A 21,142-nucleotide genomic window follows, 5' to 3' on the forward strand; every position below is an offset into this window, starting at 1 on the left:
GTGCAGGAGGAGTTCATGCCCTGCTCACTGCTAAAGCACTCAGCGATGGCTTACCTCTACCTCCCTGGAGTCATGGGCATTTTACCACTGCCCTAGCCAGAGTATTAGAAAGCCTGAAACTGAATGGTGCTGAAAATCCCATTACTATCTCCCCTGAAACTGAATTGTTAGCTATGTCAAGTAGTAGTTGTCTGTGCAAATTTCATTTCTGTGTGATTTATATCAGCTTGAACTCAGAGTCATTCAAATCAGCACAGACTGTGCTCTGTGACGGTAAAACCCCCTGAGGATTTCCATCAGCAGAGGGAAACTGCTGGCCAGAGGATCCAAAGAACAAGAATATTCCAGTGCCACTGCATCCTTAACTCTCCTTAAATTCTCTTTGTAACTTTTATTTATTATTTTATGTGGATAAAAGCAAACTGATACAGACCACCATGAGTATCACAGGCTGGAATGTCGTGCAGACAGAACTCGCTCCATCTGCACGGAACTTGAAATAGGCCCGCCTATCCTGGCATCTCGGCAATGTTTCCATCTTTCATGTATTTCTGGGCTGCATCCAGCTGAAAATAGTAAGCACTCACCTTTGACAGTTACGTAAAAGAAGGATGGTGGCCTCAGTTCAGCCTCCCTGGAACAGCGAGCTGCAATTTGCAACCACGTTTCATAACAGTACCTTTATTGGCAGGATTGCCAAAGAGGCCCGGGACAGGTGACCTTTGCAAATGAATAACCAACTTTGACTTTAGAAACAGTCTTTCATAATGAAGTTGATCCCGGGAGCACACCCTCTGCCTACACTGAACTTATTTTTCAGTAACTTTAAATCCAAAACTATGTTTAAGCTATTTAAACTGGGCTTAAAATTGTGTGTTTCTCCCTGTATAGGATGCTAACATAATTAGGACTACGGGTCATCTGCTGCATTTTACTAGTTATATTGAATACAAACTCCTAAAAATGCGTGTCTTCATTGCACAAATGCTTATTGACAAAATATCATTTCTTAAGCATGTCTTTAGGTTTCAAATATAAGCTTGTTCAACTCCTGCTAAAAAAGAGGCCAAAACAATAAACCAGCTCAAATATTCAAAACCCATTAAAGTAGTAAGAATAACAAAATAAGTAAGAATAACAACCTACTGATTTGTCAGGTTCGATTTTTAGTTGCCATTACTCAAGACCTTTTCTTCCAGATCTCAAGGCTAAAAGGTAGCTACTTCTTGTTTCACAAAAGGATACTCACAAAAAATGCCATCTATCATGAGACAAATGACAAAGCATGAGTCAGCAAAATTGCCCCAAAGCTTTCTCAGGGAACTTGTATTTTCTTCCAGGTTGTTTTTTGTGTGACATTTGTGTGACATTGCCTGAAACAACTTCCTTACACCTTGGGAGTTTAGCTGAGAGAGATGACAATAGTCCCTGCTACTGAGAGTGAATTAAACACAGTAGCAAACTTAAAGAGGCAATTGCTCTTCCTACACTCTTCCTACAAAGGAGGGGAGGAGAGGGAAGAAAGGAAGAACTGAGGGAAGGAAGACTTTTATTTCCCTATTTATGCATCTTCTACCCGGTAGGATGGGAATCCAGGAGAAGATTCTCACTAAGCTTCCTGAAAAAGCAAAAACACTAACAGCAGAGACAGTAGCTGGGGAACAGTATTAACATGAAAAATATGTAAATCTGGATATATATGAAAAATCCATATATACACACTACTCTAGATTAAATATATATATGTATATATCTCCTACAGCCTCCCTGTCTGATTTTCAAATGGGGTACAGATTAACCTCATTCACATCCATACAAACCAGTTTTAGCAGATCCTTAGTAGTGGTTAAGGAACAAACTGAGATTGTGAAACTGTTTTAATATGTTGCTATAATTATTGGAAAATCTTTGATGGCCTTGGTCAGAAATCAATACTGAAAAAAAAAAGAACCAATCCAAAACCAAAAGAATAATTTAAAATCCAAAAGAAATGTGGAGAATACCAAAGGTTACTTTGTTAGTTCCTCCTTAGCTTCAGCATTCAGTCCTGTGTCACATATTCTTACCGGCTTTCTCCCTTCTAAAAACACTGGTGGAGAAGTTTAGGCCTACTGAACAAACTCCTGACTAGATCTTTGTAAGAGCTCAGCGAAGGCAGCCATTCCACTCAGAAGATACATTGTGGCTGCCTGTACACAGTGTGATGACACACAAGTACAGGTAACAGAGGCTCCTTGGCTTGTGCGTCTCTTGGTGTTCTGCACAGCTCATTGAACCACACTCTGCTGGTCACACCCAGGAGTAAAAGCAGGGCCAGCAGCTTGCGGCAACCAGGTTCAAAGAATGATCTACCAGTGAGGACAGAGTTTCTGCATCAGTGATGAAGCCTCTGTGCACTCAGGAGGCGTTGGGGCTTTGATAATCTGAACAGGGGTTATACTGCAGAGGTGAAAAGACAGCAGCCTGGGGAGTGTCAGGAAAGCCTCTGGCACTGTTACTGCAAACTGGCTGAGGCAGTGGCAACACTTGGACACGGCCTCTTGCTCCACGTGGCACAGTTCTGTCCATTGACCTGTGGTGCAAGCCCAGAACCCTGCTGCACTCAAACACCACTTCCCAGAGTGGGGGTGTGGGGCTCCTGCATGGGCAGCACTGTCCTGCCTGCTCCTCTGCTGCTCCATGTTGCGTCAGAGTTCATCTGGCTTTCAGCTCAGAGATTACAGACATGTTTTTCCCTGCAAGGCTCTGCCATGCTCTTTTGTATGTCAGCATGACTGTGGCCCAACAGCCATTAAGGGTCTGGGCAAGCTGTGCTTTTTTTTTTTTTTGTTAAGAAAATCAGATGAAAAACCCTCAAGGGCAGCTGCCCAGAGCAAGTCACATCTTACAGGAGCCTCTCCTGTTGTGTAGCCTGGTCAGTGTGCATGCATGTCCCCATGGTGTCCTTCTGCCATTCATACCCTGAGTTTCACTTTCATTTCTCCGTGGCACTTGAGTTTCAGTTCTCTTTCCACGCTGCTCTCTGTCTTGCTGGCACCTCCTCCCTCAGCTACTGCAATACTCACAAGTCCACTTGCAATATCTTTGTTTTCTTTTTGCTTTCTCATGCTATTCCTTTTACTTTTTCCTTCCCCCCTCCCCTTCCCTGACTTCACGTCTTTCACATCTGTTTTTCTCAAGTATCATAGTTTAAGCTGTTAAGAAAGAGTAAATTAAGAATGGATGAGTTAATTGGGTTCTTAAGCTTATTTGTGAAACTAAGTGTCAGCTTGGGAACTATCACAAGTATATTCTGGACTCGTGGAATGTTACTTTCAACTGTTCCCTTCATGCGTGTGCAATTTACCCCACCTTTGTGGATTGATGAATAAATCAGCAGGTCTTCTCTTTCTGTCAGCCCAGCCCCTTCCTCCCCTTCCGCCCAGATTAAATTCCTTTTCACTCTCCATGGTGTTATCTGTTTGGAACTATCATGCTTTATTTGAATCAGGTGCTGTTAAAGTAGGAAATGTTATTTCCAACATTCAGATCATTGCAATTCTGATCCTGCAAATTCTCTTAAGGCTAAATACCTGTTCAAATTACCAAGCAGAAACCTCAAGCCTTGTTTATGTGTTTCCACAGTTCCAGCTTGGCACATTCCCAGGGACGGTCACGGTGCTTTTTCTTTGAAACAAAAATATGTAATGCCAATAGGACAAGAACTGCTGTAGTTCTAGAATTGCTGCTTCATAACAATGTAAAATATCCTGGGGTGTTGTGATGGCTGCTTTGACTAATAACTGTGGGGATCTGGAACAATTCATGGGTACAGCCAGGCCCTAACCAGCACACAGCATGAAAGAAAATGGGTTTATGGGACTTCTTGGGTGGATTCTTCACCTTCCTGGTCATTAAGGGTCTGCAAAGAACTACTGGCAGTCTGGGATGAAAGGGTTCCCCACTACACACTACATGTCTGAGGGCAGTGATAGCGCTGCTGTGATGCTAATGAATAAGAGCTGCAGTGAGTCAGGCTGAAGTCCATTTCTGCTACTGCCAAGTGGCAGTGAGGTGTGTATAAACCTAACACATGCTAACTACAAGTTACTCCTTTTTTTAATAAAATACAAACATTGCTGCACATACACGTATATAAACCCAGGATGTGGTTTAGTCTATAACTACTGCTCAGGACTGCTCCGTGGCAAATCCGAGCAATGCATGTAAGATTGTTACAATCTGCATGACATTTACTCAGCCGTTTGATAAGCTCTTTCATGGTAGCACAACCGGCTTCTGGACACATAGATAAGAGCAAGTCAGCATTAGAAATTTGTACTTTGTTGCTGTAAGCAGTTTGGGGATGCTGCTTGGCACAATTGTAATTAAAACACATTTTCTTTTCCCGTGTTATTCTGCAAGCCACATGCTTGATTCTGTTTTCAAATACACTTTCTTTATATAAATGTGTGGGAAGCAAAGCAAGGAGCATTGCAACTTTCTGATTACTCAGAGTACTGCTTGATCTTATAATTATAGGCTCTTCATCGTCGTGGATCACAGCAGCTGGGGACAGAAGAGGGGCAATGAGAATGAAGCAAGCCTAGTATTTCATGATGGACTATCCCTTGGCTGTTTTACCATACTTTTTTTCAGAAATGTTCCCTGTATTTCCCTACCATAAAACAGCCTGGTAGAAAGCCACATGGCACTGTAACAGTAGTAATTTAAAAGTGAGGCATCTTACAACAGCAACAGTTTCAATTGAATTAGAAATGTAGAAGCTGGCAAAGCCATGTAACTAGCATTGGTTCACTTGCGCAGCACAGCCCTTCACCCGGCCCTGCCAGCCGTGCGTAAATCCACGTGCCCCAGCACTCCGAAGGCTAATCATCAATCCGGCACGGCCTTATCTCAGGAAGCTCTTTTAGCTACGAGGAGAGACGGAGGTTTGCTCCTCGACTGCTCTCTGGTGAGCCATCGAGCTATTCCCATTTGCGTGCAGAACTGTACTCATGAAGCAGAGGAGGCTCAGACAGGTGTCAGGCCACTGCCATGGGTCTGCCGGCTCCGCAGCCACATCGCCAAGCACTGCCCCTCCTCGCAACTCCAGCTGGGCCCGGGGAGCCGCACAGCTCCGCCCACTCCCACTCGTTAAGAGACGAGAACCGGCGTCGCCTCCCTTGCTCAAGGGCCCTCCCGAGTACGAGTGGTAGCGCAGCTCCAGGCCCACCCGCCGGCACGGAGCGATGAGTGGTGCGAGCTGTGCCGCCCCGCTCGCGGAGAGGGCAGCCTCCGCCTAAACACGACCCGGACGCGGAGCCAGCGTGACCCCAGCCCTGGCCGCCCAGTCCGGCCTCCAGCGCGCCGGCTGCCCCAGGCCGAGGCCGATGCCCATGCCCGCCGCGCACGGCGGCGAGCGCGCTGACGTTGTCGGCGCCCATAGGCGGAGAGGCGCGCTCCGCCCGCCCCCTGCCGGCCGCGTCTCGCTGCCCTGCCCCCTGCAGGGAGCTGGGGCTCAGTCCGCGCTGGCCGGGGCCGCGAGCGCTAACGGCCGCCTCCGGCTCTGTGCGCGCTCCCGGCCGCCGGGGAAGGGGGGGAGGGGGAGCCGCTGCGGGAGCCACCGCTGCACGCGAGGCCCGCTCTTCCCCCGCCCTCCCGCCCACTCCCCAGGCGCGCACCCGCCGGGACCGTTGCCCCTGCGCGCGCCTCTCCCGCGCCGGCAGGGCCGCGGCAGCATGAGCGGCTCCCCGTGAACGCCGGCCGCGACCTCCCGCTCCTGGCCGGGCCCCCACCCGCAGCTGGGCCCCGTCGGATGCTCGCGCCCCTCCCGCGCCGAGGATGCTGAAGATGAAGCTGCCCCTGAAGCAGACGAGCCACAAGGCAGCAGCAGCAGCGGCGGCGGCGGAAGAGGCGGCAGCGGCTGCCGCGGGGCTGGGGCTGAAGGAGCCCGGCGGTGCCTTGGACTGTCACCTCCAGCTGCAGCAGGTGCCCCGGGCGCCGGCCCGCGGGGGCGCCGCAGCGGGGAGGGGGTGCGGGCTGGAGAGGCCGAGCCAGCTGCACGGCCTGGGGCCGGGGCCTGGGCCTGGCCCACCGCCCCTCGCCTCCGCGCCGGCCGGCGGCGGGCCCGGCTCGGCGGCGGCACGCACTGACAAGGAGACAGTGTACGAGTGGTTCGGGCTGGTGCTGGGCTCGGCGCAGCGGCTGGAGTTCATGGTGGGACTGCTGGACCTGTGCAACCCGCTAGAGCTGCGGTTCCTGGGCTCCTGCCTGGAAGACCTGGCCCGCAAGGACTACCACTGCCTCCGCGACTCGGAGGCGAAGGCCAACGGGCTCAGCGACCCCGGGCAGCTCGGCGACTTCCGCGACCCGGCCGTACGCTCCAAGCTTATCGTCTACCTGGCCCTGCTGGGCTCCGAGAATCGTGAGGCTGCCGGCCGCCTCCACCGCCTCCTGCCCCAGGTGGACTCCATACTGCAGAGCTGCCCGGTGCGAAGGCCGCAGGCGGGCGCCGCCGAGGAGGAGGGGGCCGAGGAGGAGGAGGAGGACGTGGTGATGGTGATGGACGGAGCCGGGGAGAACGGGCAGGCCGGCATCCCCGCCGCACACGGCCTGGGCTTCAGCGCACAAGAGGAGTTGCTCCTGCTCTTCACTATGGCTTCGCTGCACCCGGCCTTTTCTTTTCACCAGCGGGTCACCCTGCGGGAGCATCTGGAGCGGCTGCGGAGGGCCTTGTGCGGGGACCAGGAAGAGGAGAGCTTCGGCCGCCACCAAGCCCAGGTAATGCCGCCTCCTGGCCTCTTCGCGCTGCGCCATCTCATCGGGCGGTTTCCTGCTCCTTCACCTCCTTTTTCCTTCACCGCCTCCCGATTTTCTCCGAGCTGAGGGCGGCAGCTTGCCTTTCCCCGAAGCCCCTCGTGGGATCTGCTCCCTCCCGTTTTGCCTGGTAGCTTGTCCTATTCCCCCTCATCCCCTCGGCAGTGTAGGCCCCGACCACCCCCACAAGCTGCTGTAGTACGAACTGGGGAGGGAGGGAAGACCGCTTTTTGTGCCTGCCGTGCTTTCTGGAGCACTGCTTTTTGAACCCTGCCTTGCTGGAGCGCAGGGTGCAGAGTACTGCCAGGCTGCCTCCTGTTCTGTAGGCCACTGAAGTAGTTGTACCATGCAGAAGGACAAGCAATAGCTTGACTAAACTTGCAGTGATAATAATGCTAGAGAGAAACCATACGTCCTAAGAGAGCATTCTCTAGGGGCTTAAAACAATAGAATGCCTTGAAATAATTATTACGTGGACCCTGTTCTTTCCCTCCTCTCCAAATGAGATTTGTCAGGGATCAAGGTAGCAGTCAGGGGTCATCAGCTCTAGGTCTGGTTCTGTGGAAGGCCACATTCAGTAAGGTGGCTGATGATGTCTGGGAAAGGGTGGTAATCATTCTACTAAAGCAGCACACTGAAATGTCACAACTGGAGCTTCTGTTCAGAGGAAAGCTGATTTTCTGTGTGGCTGTCAGGAAACAGCAGAGCACATCTTGAAAACAGATGTGCCACTTGTTGCTAGAAGGTGGCTGTCACCAAGAATGAAGACTTCAAGTGGCACTGAGGCATTCTCCCGTGCAGCAGCAGCTATGTTTAGACTGAGGTTTCCCCCAGTGCAATTCATTGCTGCCCTTTTGGTGAGCGTTGCCTTTAAAATCTGCCCCGTATTTATGCAGCCGAGCTATGGTGTTGAAGCTCTGCAGTTTCTGCTCTGTTGATGGCCTGTTATGCAAAGGGGAAGAAAGGGCTGGAAGATGGGGTGTTTATAAGGCTCTTCAGCCAAACACATCATAGTGAACTAATGTGAAAAGGGTACAAAGCAGTAAGGGTTCTGGTTTTGGAATTTACTTGCAGTGCTGTCCAATTCATCCACTCTGAGAGGACTGTTTTACATTGTCTGCCACACAAAACGAATGGCTCCTTTTTCTGAGTGCTAAAGACAGGATATGCTCTTAAGGAATACCCAGAAGAGATAGGCATGAATTTCTAAGCCTTCAAGTACATTAAGTGAATTCTTATATCATTTTAAGGCCAAAGCACATTTACTAGATAGATAGATAGACGTTACAGTACTGAAATAATAATGAATTCATAGGATAAGTCCCAAAAGTATTTATTTTGGCTCACTGGCCTGTATCAAGTGTAGCTCTATCCCAAAATGAATCCTAGAAGTCCATGTTGAGAGGGAGAAGATGAGTGGCAGGAATTAGTAAGACTGGACACTGTTCTTTCTGGGTTTGAAGTGCTGGTAACAGTCCTTGGCCAAAACTGGCACATCGGGGTAGCATCAGTGTGTCCCACCAAATACATTGGGAGATCAGGTTCTCATGGACTACTGGAGTTGAAGTCTGTTTTGTGCAGCATACTGACTCTGGTGTAAAAGCAGCCTTCCAAGTGGTGGTGGTTTTGTTTAGTCGGGGAGCACTGAGAGGCCCGAGTCAGCTTGGCTGAACATGCACATCACATATTCTGTAGTCCACACAGGACCAAAATGGCCCCCCTAAGTGCCTTCAGGGATCTGCATGTGTGAACGAAACCGGTTCATAAAGACATCTTTGAATTTTCCTCTGGCCTGCCTCGGGTCGAAAGGGCTGGGCTCCCTCTTGGGTTGTGACCCGCTCCGTGGCCGTGCCAGTAGCAGCTCTGCAGCTCCGACAGCTTCACCTTCCGCCCTCACCACGGCTGCTGTGCCGTGCCCCGCGGGGCCAGCCCGCGGGCTGCCGCGCCTCACGCCTGCACGGGAAATACCCGGAGCGGGCGGTTCCTGTCACGTTTTGGAGCGGCCGGACCTGGAAGAAGGGCTTAAACTTTCTCCTCCCCGTTACACAGAGACAGCCGGGCCCTGCGGGGGCAGAGCCAGGGATAAGCCTGGGCGGGGGGTGGGGGAGCGGCGACCGCACCCCGAGGAGCCCCGTAACAGCTGCCGATTTCTCCGCTTTCCCGGGCTGAGAGCGGCCGCGTGGGGGGGAGGAGGGGCGGCCTCTCGCTTTGTTTGCGGGAGGAAGGATCGATCATGGGCCCACGCCTGCCGGTGAGGGCGCAGCCGCTGTCCCCCTCGGCCCGTGCCCACCGTGCCGGTGGGTGCGGAAAGGCCAGTCTCCGGCAAGGCCCGTCCCTGGGCAGGGCTGCGGCGGCCGACGGTCACCGCCGCTTCCCGCCCCCATCCAAGATGGCGGCGGCGCCTGCGCTCCTGGTCACGTGCCCGCAGGGCGGTTTCCCTCTGTCCCGCCGGTGGGGGGGAGGGAGGCGCCCGGTGTTGCATAACGGGACCGCGCGCGGCTCTCCCGCACCGCCGTAGCCGCGCGTAGGCCTGGTCACGCGCGGGTCCCGCCGCCTCCGTATCTCGGAGGGGGCCTGCGCTCTCGGCCGCCCAATGGGAGGGAGGGCGGCGGGGCACCGCCACACGGCACCGCCACACAGCCCCGCACCCGCCTCCCCGAGGGTGCGCCTGCTGGGAGCGGGGCAGGGGCGACAACGGAGTTGGGAAGACCCCGGGGCTTTGCGGGAAGGTCTGTCCCAAACGGGGCAGTAGTGCTGGTGAACCGCGGGAGAAGTGGTGTGCAGCGAAGGCTCAGCGCTGGGCTTCCCGGCCTGCCGGAGCTCACCCTGCTGGATAGTCTGCAGGTGATAGCAGAGCTGTTGTGCACATGACCCCTGAAATACTCTGTACCTCTGGAGAGCACCGTGATGTGAAATCAGTCTGCACGGGTGGGGGAGTGCAGACCGGGAGTTGAACCACGTAGTTCATTGGTCAATTTGAGGTGCTCAGTTCCTTACGGCAAGGACTGGGCTACTGCATGTGGCATAGCTAACAAAATGGCCTGGCTTCAGGTTTTGAGAAACTATAATATTTAGCTACAGTGAGTTCACCTGTAAAGAATTTGTACTGAACAGATACCTACTACAATGTAGAGTGGTTTGCTTTCTGTCATGGTTGGGATTATGATTTCTGGGTAGGATCTGTGCCATCTGGTAAGATTAAGCTTGCATTAAAGTTACTTCTTGACAAACAATTAATAGGATTGTTGCTCTTCTTGGTCTCCTGTTTTAATGATCCTTTGAGAACTTAACATTTCTTAGTGATACATACAAAAGGTTTACTGACAATTTCAAAACTGTAGGAGAGAGGACTGTTGGCTCAGGATGGGCTAGGAGTAGGATTGCCTTATAATGGCATAAACTTTGTTTCTGTAAGAAATTTTTCTGATTTTTTTTTTCTTAAGGTAGAAACTCTACATTTTGCAGATTTTTAAATGGACATGTAATTTGTAATAGCACCTTTTGGAAGAAAGGTCAGTGGTACACTAAGCTGTGCCAAGTATGAACTTTGAATGTGAAGCTGAAGTGTAAGAATAAATCTGCAGTATTCACATCTGTAGTCATAAAACAAGTATTGTTCAGAGAGTCTGCTGCTACCACTATATATACTGGTTTAAGCAAGAGATCACATAGCTCAATTTTTGTGTTAATTATATTTGTTTAATAAGTGAATCGGTATCAAAGCTGTTTGTATCTTGCTCCATTTAATCTAAGATCTGAGATTAGAGCACTGAAAGGCTGAAGGAGATCTGAATATGTGCTAACATAATATATGTGGCTTGCATTAGACATTGGAACATTTAATCAGGCATACTTGACACTAATAGAACTAAGGTTCTGTTGAAATACTCGATTTCCTGGAGATAATGGTTTGCTGACTAGTGTTATAATTAGCTGGCTGGAGGATTCTTTACAGAAGTCTCTACTTATAAACAAAGGGAAAGTTTCTATTTGCAGAGTATTTTTCTTAGTAGGCTTCTAATTATAGTATACTTTGCAAATTAGAAGAGTGCTTTTATAATTGATCTTCAGTCATTTGCAGCAGAACAAGGTAGTAGAACTTGATTTTAGAATCAAAGACCTCTGTGAGAACAGAAATAAAGGCAATCTCATTTTGAAGTTGCAATATACTCTTTTTTTAGTGGCATAGAGTTAAGGAAAAATGCATCTTCAGAGTCTGCCTTAAATAAAAGACAGAAAGATAAAAAATGTCATTTGACTCTTGGCAAAAATCTTGTAAATGGTGGTACACTTCAGGAAAATTTAAAAGTTTTGCCTACTGGGATAAAAAATAACACCCTTGCCTCTGAACATGAATTTCCCTGACTCCAAACACAAGGATTTCCAGAAACATTACTGGAAGTCTTCCGGAAAGGAAGTAATAATTAGATAAAAGACAATGCTTGAAATGAAAGACTCCTGGCTAAATGTGCATGCTAATGTTCCAGGAAACTGTGGAGTGAAAACTTTCACTGCTCTCTGTTTTAGTCATTTCTTTCTGAGTATGAGGTGTTAGGACAAGTTTGTAGCCTTGCCCAGTCCCTTTATACTAGGGTTAATCCATGCCAGTTTGTTCTCCAACATTAAATGAGCACTGAGCACATATACCCATGACTTCCTGATGCTTGCACTTAGATTACTGTTGTTAAGCTGTGGTCCATTTTTGAGTGTTGCCCACTGTTGACTTATCTGTAGATAGCAGGATGTCCCTGGGCTTGGAGTACCAGGGGCTTTCAGCTCTTGGAGCTGCAGAAGAGCATGCAGACAGCAGCAGTAAGATGCTTGTATTTATGAAACCACTGAAGTCTGCAGGATTCTGTCTACTTAAATCTGTCATCTCATTGTGCCAATATCAGTGTCTAGCCATAGCTGCCCTAGCAAACACTACAGTTGATTTTCCATTAACTACAATTAATACTAAATGTTTGCTTTTCCTCCAAAACTCAGTGAATTTCTCTAAGTCTGAGGGTTTATACTTTCAGAGACTGAAGCTTACAGAGGACAAGCTCAAAGATCTGGCCAGAAACTGTATTCCTTTGTGAGCTTCTTGCCTTTCTTCAACCTCTTAATCTTGTCCTATTTGAGAAAGTAAAAATACTTTTAATAGTGAAAGGAGAATTAATGTCTTGGGAAGTGTCTTAAGAGCAAGATAAGAACATGACAGAGAGATTTTCTGTTATTCGGAAAGCCATGCATGAAAGAATACCTTTAAACTATGCTGCTTAGATCTCTTGAGTTCAAGGGTTGGACAAGATGACATATTACTCTCTACTGGTAGTTAAAAGTAGTGATGAAGGCATTGTCTTTTCTCAGTACTAATCATACTTCAGTGAACCACTTGTAAGGGGCAAATAATTTTTAGATCTTTCCATCACCCTAGACCATTGTGAAAATAATTTTTATATTAGTCTGAAATGACACATTCAAATAATTTTCTTCTTACTCAGCATAGAATTGTAACAGTACTGAACTTACACAAAGCTGTTGGATGAACAACCAACTGGTGATGCTGTAACATCTGAACTGTTGCATCGCTGGCTTTAGCTTCAAGTTCCCTACTTTATGATGAGCTAGATAGGTTGCACTGAAATTGTGTTTTAAACCCCGTTAAAAGCTTAGATGAAGATGAGACTTGGAGAAAGAATGTGCTGTGTTTCTCCCAGCACTGTAAATCGTTGCTGTAGCTGACATGTCTGGTACTTAAGTGTAATCACCCCAGGCCTTGATAGCTGAAGTTGTTAATGCTGTCTAAGAGGTCGGTATGTCCTTTGTCTTAGTCAGTATGTGATTGCTGAAGCTGTCATATGGTGTGCCTTTCCTCCCTGAATCAGCTGATGTTTTTTCAGGTTTCTGTCTCCCTCATAGTGTGTTGTTGCTGCCTCTTACAGCAACTCTTAAAATAGTTTCACTGAACAAATACGCCTTAAGGTACTCTTGGGCAACTGTGTGTTCTCTGCAGTCCAGCTTTCTTAGGTACAAGTTAATAGGGCAGTTGCATATTACCCATTTTGAACCATATGTTCAGCCAGGCAGACTTTTATTTCACATATTATGGGATTTTATGTTTGGTCACAGAACCACAAAATGACTGAGGTTGGCTGGGACTTCTGTAGGTCTTCAGAGGTCTCAGAGGTGGTGGACCATGTCCAGATAGCTTTTGAGTATCTTCAGGAATGGAGACTCTGCAACCTGTCTGCAAGTTACCCTCACAGTGCAAAAGTGTTTCCTGATGTTCAGAGGGAAACTCTTGTGTTTCAGTTTGTGCCTATTGATTCTGGTCCTGCTGCTAGGCACCACTGAGAAGAACCTGGCTCCAGCCTCTTTGCACCCTCCCTTCAGATGTATATGTATCCATTTTTATATGTGTAGGTGCTTCTCTGCAAAGCTACTTTATAGCTGGTTAGGCCTCAGCCTGTATGGTACCTATAGTTGTTCCTCCACAGGTGTAGGACTTTGCACTTCCCTGTGTAGAACTGCATGAGGTTCATGTCTGCCCATTTCTCTGGCCTGTGATTCCATTAACAAGTTAACAAGCAGCCATTTAAGTTGATAGTTGTCTGTGGCTAAAAGAGAGAATTTTTGGTAGGTCTTTGTGGTGGTAGATCTTGAGGCAGATTCCATTCTTAGTCTTGTAAGACAGCTCTCTGCATCTTAAGCCAGTCAGTGCCATTGTGTAGTTCAGAAGCTTGTGAACTGAAGCATAACTTAGCAGCAGTGTCTGTAGGGCAATCATCTTTTAAGTCTTGATGTTGCATTTAGCTAATAGCTTGTCCAAGACAGTTGTGGATTTTTTGCATGGAAGACAATTTGTTGCATCACAGTTGTCAGCATTAAACAGATTTTGAAGCATTGCTGCTGTGTATGCTTGCATTTGTGACTACTAAATCTGTGTGCTGATTTCCATTTAAGTATTACATGGTATGCATGTTCTATTCCTGTATCCAGGCAACAGCAAGAATAAGGTGGTGGGGTGCAGATGCAGTGGCACACAGTCCTCTGCTGCTGTTGTCGTCAAGAAAGGGTTTAGCAGCTCACAAGTATATGTGCAGTTTCAGCTGACTTGCTTCTTAAAAGGTGATGTTTAGCATTTGTGCTAACGTAGCTGCATAGCTATGTATCAGCATATCACAGCTGTGAAGCAGTAAGGGTGGTAGCTTATAAGGATTGTTTCAAGCAAATCATGGCTTTGGTCTTTGAACTGGCACCACCTCTATTAGTGGTTATTCTGACATCACTCAAATTTGTGTGAGGTACAGATGCTGGAGTTGGTAGCTCATGATCATGTGTTAGACATTGATTCTTCCAAGATGCCTTCTTTGATCTGGTTTTGTTTGCCACTTCCCACCTATAAAGGAATGGAAGAGCTGTGCTGGTTTACATCTGTACAGCTTGCAAGGCTGACTAATGCTCTCCCTAACAGCACATTTTCTGAAATCTTGCAGGAAAATAAGCTTTCATATTTGGACACATAGAACTAATCAAGTGATCCAGCTGCTGTAAGCAGGTTTCCCTTGTTAGTGGTCATCAGAGCTGCTGCATGAATAGTTCTTTTATGAAAGTGCAGTGCAAACATCAGAAGACTTATGTGCATCAATCATTTCCTCATGATGATTAGTAGGTTATTAAATAACAGATTTCATTACATATTGCCAAACCAATACCAGCATGACATTTTTTGATCAGCCATCTACATTAATAGAAGGCAGAGTCTGGGCATCTGTCATGTGTAGACTACCTGAGATTTGCTCAACTCACATATGTTAGTTATGCAGAGCAGCATCCTTCCGAGCAGGATGGCTCTCCACTTTAGACATTTAGGGCTTGCCTTTACAGACAAGCACTTCAGGAGAGCAGACTTTGGCCTCATCGGGGATCTACTTGATAGAATACCATGGGATAAAGCCCTGGAGGCAAGAGGGGCCTGAGAAAGCTGGTTAATATTCAGGGATGACTTTTTCTAAGCTCAGGAGTGATGCATCCCAATAAAGAAGTCAGGCAGAACCACCAGCAGGCCTGTGTGAATGGACAAGGAGCCTCTGGACAAATTCCAACCCAAAAAGGAAGCCTAAAGATGGTGGAAGCCAATGACAGGTATCCTGGGAGAAATACAGAGAAATTCTCCAAGCAGTCAGGAAACAGGTTAGGAAAGCTAAAGCCATGGTGAAATTAAATCTGACCAGAGACGTCAAGGGTGATGAGAAAAACTTCTATAGGTACATCAGTGATAAAAGGAAGACTAGGGAAAATGTGTGTAATCTCTGAAAGGAAACGGGAGACCTGGATACATGGGATATGGAGAAGGCTGAGGTACTTAATTACTTTTTTTGCCTCAGTCTTCACCATTAAGTGCTTCAGCCACATCACCCAAGTCACAGAAGGTAAAGGTTGTGACTTGGGAGAACAAAGGACCCCCTGCTGTGGGAAAAGATCAGGTTCAAGACCATCTAAGGAACCTGGAAGTGCACAAGTCCATGGGACCTGATGAGATGCATCCACAGATCCTGATGGAACTGATGGATGAAATGCCATCAAATTTGAGAAGTCACGCAGATCGGTGAAGCTCCCACTGACAAAAACGAAAAAAAAAAAAGGAAATGTAACACACATTTTTTAAAAAGGGGGAAAAAAACCCAAAAAACCTGGGAAACTATAGGCTGGTCAGCCTCACCTGGGTGCCTGGCAAAGTCATGAAGCAGATCCTCCTGAAAACTATGCTAAGACTTGTGGAAAATGAGGTGATTGTGAACAGCCAGAATGGCTTCACTAAGGGCAAATTGTGCATGACAAATTTGGCCTTTGTTGCCTTCTACACTGGAGTTACAGTGTTAGTGGACAGGAAAGAGCAGTAGACATCATCTACCTGCACTCGTGCAAAGCATTTGACACTGTCCTGCAGTCAGAAGAAAAGGCTCCAGGGACACGTTATAGCAACTTTCCATTACCTGAAAGGGTCCTACAAGAATGATGCAGAAGGAATTTTTCCAGGGGCATGTAGTGATAGGACAAGAGGAAATGGCTTTAGACTGACAGAGGGTAGATGCAGATGAAATATAAAGAAGAAATTCTTCACATCAGTGGCAAGGCCCTGGCACAGGTTGCCCAGAGAAGTTGTGGTTGCCTCATCCCTGGAAGTGTTCAAGACCAGGTTGGATGGGGTTTGGAGCAACCTTGTCTCACGGAAGGTGTCCCTGTCCATGGCAGGTTGTTGGAACTAGATGATCTTTAAGATCCCTTCCAACCCTAACCAGTCTGTGGTACAGTCCCAGGAAACATCTCAGGTGATATGTGTTTTTTAAAATATGGTTGTTACTCTCAACTGTCTGAGGAAAGAAGTCTTGGATACAAAACTCTTGTCTAGGCTCTGAGAGCAGACAATTTTTAGAGTGCTCTCTTGGCTTGTTTCAAGGACAAACACAGTTAATCCTCTAGCCTGCAACAAAGATCTATGTGATTATCTAATTATCTGGCAACTGGGTTGGGGCCACCCACATTTCTTGCTTCACTGTATTTTAATCATTAGAAGCAGCTCTGTGAGCTGCAGTGAATCCTTGCATGTGAAAGCTTTACAGCGGCAAAAGCTGATGCAAGAATTAACTTTACACTTGTATGCGTTGTGTGAATACATTTTATACATTGACAGGAAATGATTAGCACTATTAGCTCTATACAGCATGACCATCAACAGGAGCTCCTTGTCACCATCCCCAGTTTTAAAGGACTTGTGTTTGCAGTGTGACTGGCACAGGTAGCAGCCTGCAGTGTCATTCCTAATACTCATTGGCCCTCCAGGCTGCTTAAAACTTTCCAGTCACTTGTGTGCTGGCGTTGTCTGCTTCGACAATGCCACTTGTGGTTTTGTTACTTGGGAGTGTTTGATGTAGGACTGTCACAGTAGCTAACACCAAATGTGAAGAGTTGTAATACAGCTTAAGATAGGATCTGGAGCTGGCACAGAAACAGCTCTTGCAGGCTGTAAGGTAAAGCAATGACTGCCCTGGATTACACTAGTGACTCCTCCTGTTGTTCAGTTGGTATTGTGAAAGCTGTCATTCACAGAGTGCACACAGTACATATTACAGGTTTAACCTTGTAGGTGAAGCATTTTTCAAGTGAGTAAATCCTGATCTTCTTTACAGATATAATGATTTATAAAATCATTGATATCAGGACTTGTTTAAATACAGGTCTGAACCCTGTAATAGTTTGCAATTTAGAGGGAGGCTTCAAATGGCGATGTATTTTGCCTGATACAGAATGCTGCCAAAATTACCAAAAGTAACTATTCTGGAGTAATTGTCTGCAAAAATACCGGAACAGTTACAAAGGTGATACATATGCTAGATGAGAAGGGGTGTTCTGGTATTAGGAGGTCTAGAGAAATATTTAATGCTGCTTTGCCATGAGCGAAGTACCTCTTTGAAATCTCATTTCCACACCTTTCTTCTAAAAACTGCTTACAATTTCTTTGACTTCTTAACTAGCAGTTATTTATTGGAATAGACTGTAATTTATTTTTCCATTAATCAAAACAAATAGCCTGACTGAATGCAAAAGGAGGTCTGCCTTTACATTCTGTTGGGTTTAGATCCATTTGTTCATTTTAAAAAGTATTTGATTAGGTGGAGGTCTCAGCATGTTCCTTAAAATGAATGGAGCATTGCCTTCAGTGCTTATGCTGATGATTTCAGAGGTGGAAAAAGACATCTTAGAAATGTAAAAGAAATTGAATAGTTTGAGAGCCTCTGTCAGAGTTAATCCAAATGTCTGTTGTCTTCTGCATGCCCTGTGAAAGAAAGATAAGTGCTTTTGACAGAGTGTGTGTAGTTTTTAAGGAAGATCTTACCTCTGCCAAAGAATTGGCATTGATCTTTGCTAGAAATCTTGGTTTGGTTGTTTGATTTCATGTCGGGAAGACATTCACTCATACCAAAATACATGCTAAACTCGTTAGCTTATGTAGTTTGGGTACAGCCAGTTAATCATAGTAGTAGTGCTTTTTATGGACAGTCTTAAATGAGTCACAGTTTTAACAGGGTAATTTTAATGCTTAAATGCCAACAGTTTTGTGAATAATGCATGATCAGAAGTTAACACTTGAAAAGTGAAGTCCTTGGGTTTGGTTATGTCCACAGTTACTGTGAAACCTCTGACACAACAGTATCAGTGGGAGTTCTGAGGAGATCTGAAAATGCTCTCCAGAGCATGCTTGTGGGTATTTGTATTTTGTTTATTGAACTAAACTTGGAAGTGTGCTAAAGCTGTTAAAATGCAGTCTCACTAATACACAGCCATTTTCCCTTTTTATTCCATGTCTAACATTGTGCTGACTATATTAGATGTTTGAAGCATGAAATACTGTTTTGATAAGTTTGCTGAAACTGTTTACTGAGTGGCTAGGGAGTTTTATCTTGAGGAAATAAAGCATTCTCTATATTTTAAATCTGATTATTTTGAAACCTGAAATTGCTGACAGGTAGGATACAAACCATACACTGATTTAGATGAAACAGCTAAAGCGTCATTCAGTTCCTCAGCCCACTGCAATGTGATCTAAGGGCACTTAGATGTTCGCTTGCTAGATGTGTACTGCGGTTGATGTGACTGATGAAATTAACAAGATGCCAAGGGCAGAGTTGATGCCTGTGTACTTACTGTTCTAAATGAGTTGCATGTATTGTTAGGAGCTGCCACAGTTGTACCAACACTATAGAATCATAGAATCAGCTAGGTTGGAAAAGACCTTTAAGATCATCAAGTCCAACCATTACCCCAGGACTGCCAAGATCACCACTAAACTATGTCACTATAGATGCTAAAAAATTGGTTTATTAAGATGAAGCCGGCTTCAGCTGGTACATCTGTCAAACCTGAAGAAGTTCACTGAAGAACTCTGAAACTGCAAGGGGATTCCAATGTCTTTTGACACCTCTATGCTTCCTTATTCTAATGTGCCTCATGTGACAGTCTGAGGGACCTCTGTAGCAAACAATGTATCTAGTCTTGGCTGCTGGTTTGTCTGGTTATGTTGCAGAAGACCTTCAGAACCAACCCCCCCCCCCCCCCCCCCCCCCATGTATTCTTGGACTTATTTCCAAAATCTTAAGCTTCCTGTACTTAAAAATGAGAGAACTCCTTCAAGATTTGTGTTTTCCCCTTTGGTGAACATCTTTCAGTGGAGTCATGTTCTTCATCCTGAATGAGAGGAGTAGACTTTGAACTTTCAGTACACATCTACTCCAGAAAGTATTAATTTCTCCCAGGTATTTTATTTGTTGTATAGATCTAATAATAAGATAGATATTTATTGACCTTCTACTTTTCTTGCAGACCAGTTGCTAAATATTTGTGGTGCATTAAATGTCCTCTGTTTAACTTGCTTCTTTTGAAAGCTTTCCTAAGAAACCTACCTCTGTTTTAGCTTCCAGTGCTTAATAAAAACCAGCATTTGTGGTGTTAAACAGAAAACCACCTTCACTCCCCCTGTGTGTTGCTGCCACTGCTGCTGTCATTGATGTGGTATTTACATATTGGTGGCATTTAGATACTTGCTAAGCTCAGATGTTATGCTCCTTGTTACAGATAAATAGAGGTGCTTCACTTAAAATAGGTTCACTAGTAACAGCCAATGTTTCCTAGTTCTCTGTGGATACATCTTTTAAGGCAATCTGTCATTTTCTTGAAATGTGAATTGTACTGATCAGCTGGCAAACCTAGTTGCATCTGAAGTCTACAAGTATGGCAAAACAAGGTTGCATCGGACATTTTTAAACATACAGACTTTCGTTACTCTAGAAAAGACACTTGAAGCCCATGCTCATCTAATACTTTTCTCCAGTTTGTCATCGTTAGCCTAGTTTGTTCTTTTTTCTCTTATCTGTCGTACATGTTTTCTTGTTCTGGTCCCTCCTTATGTGCTGTGTTGAAACAGTAATAATATTTGGCATGTGATTTTGAAGTCTGCATACAAATGTGGGGGGAAATGAGTTTTCAGTCTGTCCTTTTCCCCATGCAAGAGAGGGTGTTGATGGCAACTGGTTGCATTACGAATGTTTAGTTAGTAGATAATGCATGGATTTAGCTGTTAGGACCATATGTCCTGATTTCCTATATATTAAAGGTGTCAGGCTGAAGATACGGTGCATGAATATAATTGAGGAAAATATGTTTAGAGTATAAGCAAGTAGATGACTTCACAGGTTAGTAATTGACAGAGGTCATACTAACTGTAAATTAGTAATGAGGTTCTGAGCTAATAGTATTGTCCAGCTTGAGGAACCCTAAAGGCACATGATTTGTTCCTCACTCTGTTCTGTTTTTAAAATAAGGTCAGTGAAACACTGGAGGTTAGAGCTGACATTTAATAAATAAATTTAAAAAGTAAGAACTGAAGTGGCTGATGACCACCTCTTTGCCACCATAAAGAACTTCATTTTTTTCCCCTGTAGAATACCAAATAAGGAACTTTTTTCTTTGTAATTTCTACTGTTTAATGCCAACTTTATAATACATTCCTAATAAGACTTTTTTTTCCCCCTTTTTAATTTAGAATGACTTTTCGCATACTGAGTGCATGTCAAGTAATGAGACCAGTTTGCTAGAACGAACCACGGCACCTCACGATGGACTGCCAATGGCTTCTCATAGACCTCAGCGAGAAGGTATATTTGAGATTTCTTTTGAAAGGGTTTTTTAATGTAAAACTGTCCTGGTAGTTGTAGAAATCTTGCATCTGTCTTGCTGTTGATTTGAATGAGAAACTGCAATGATTGGGAAGTATAATAGCTGCTCTGCTGCCTACTTGGTCTTTATTATAATGAGTTGTCATTCCTGTTTGCTGCTAACCTTTAGTGACTGCATGCATGAAAATGGATTTCCTCCTGAAAAAAAGAAGTGGGATTTGCAAGAAATCAAGAAAATTTTAATGCAATTTTATTAATGGTGTTTAGATTTTCTTTTAACCAAAACTTAACATGAAGATACTGTGAAATACTGGAAAGCTTTTGCCACTTGATTCAGTTGTATTTGATTAGTCTTAACCCCCCCCCCCCAAAATAAAACACACACTTTGGGAGATTTTGTAGCAGTGGTAGTTTGGAGAAGTGAGAGGCTTTCTATAGAGCTCAGTCGTCTTTTGGCTATGTTAGGGAGCATGAGAACAAGGCTTCTGAGAGTAAACAGAACTCTTCTGTGCAATTGCCAGCACAGTTTCTTCTCTTTGAAGAAATAAGCATTATTGAAAACAGATTTATTCTTTCCCTTTATTCTCCAACAAGATTAGCAAATCACCTCTCAAAATTAGTCTATG

The 21,142-nt window shown here is 45.6% G+C and overlaps 1 protein-coding gene across 1 annotated transcript in view; it reads left to right on the forward strand.

Annotated features, from left to right (window-relative positions):
* Positions 1-5,706: 5,706 nt before the first annotated feature.
* ZCCHC2 (zinc finger CCHC-type containing 2) overlaps positions 5,707-21,142 on the forward strand; it is a 40,613-nt gene continuing 25,177 nt past the window's right edge. The window contains exons 1-2 of the mRNA XM_031049669.2: positions 5,707-6,762; positions 20,384-20,495. Coding sequence (XP_030905529.2) covers positions 5,824-6,762; positions 20,384-20,495 — 1,051 coding nt within the window. The 5' untranslated portion in view covers positions 5,707-5,823. The remainder of the gene's footprint in view (positions 6,763-20,383; positions 20,496-21,142) is intronic.

This window comes from Melopsittacus undulatus, chromosome 1 (assembly GCF_012275295.1).
Source record: "Melopsittacus undulatus isolate bMelUnd1 chromosome 1, bMelUnd1.mat.Z, whole genome shotgun sequence".
NCBI classification, from domain to species: Eukaryota; Metazoa; Chordata; class Aves; order Psittaciformes; family Psittaculidae; genus Melopsittacus; species Melopsittacus undulatus.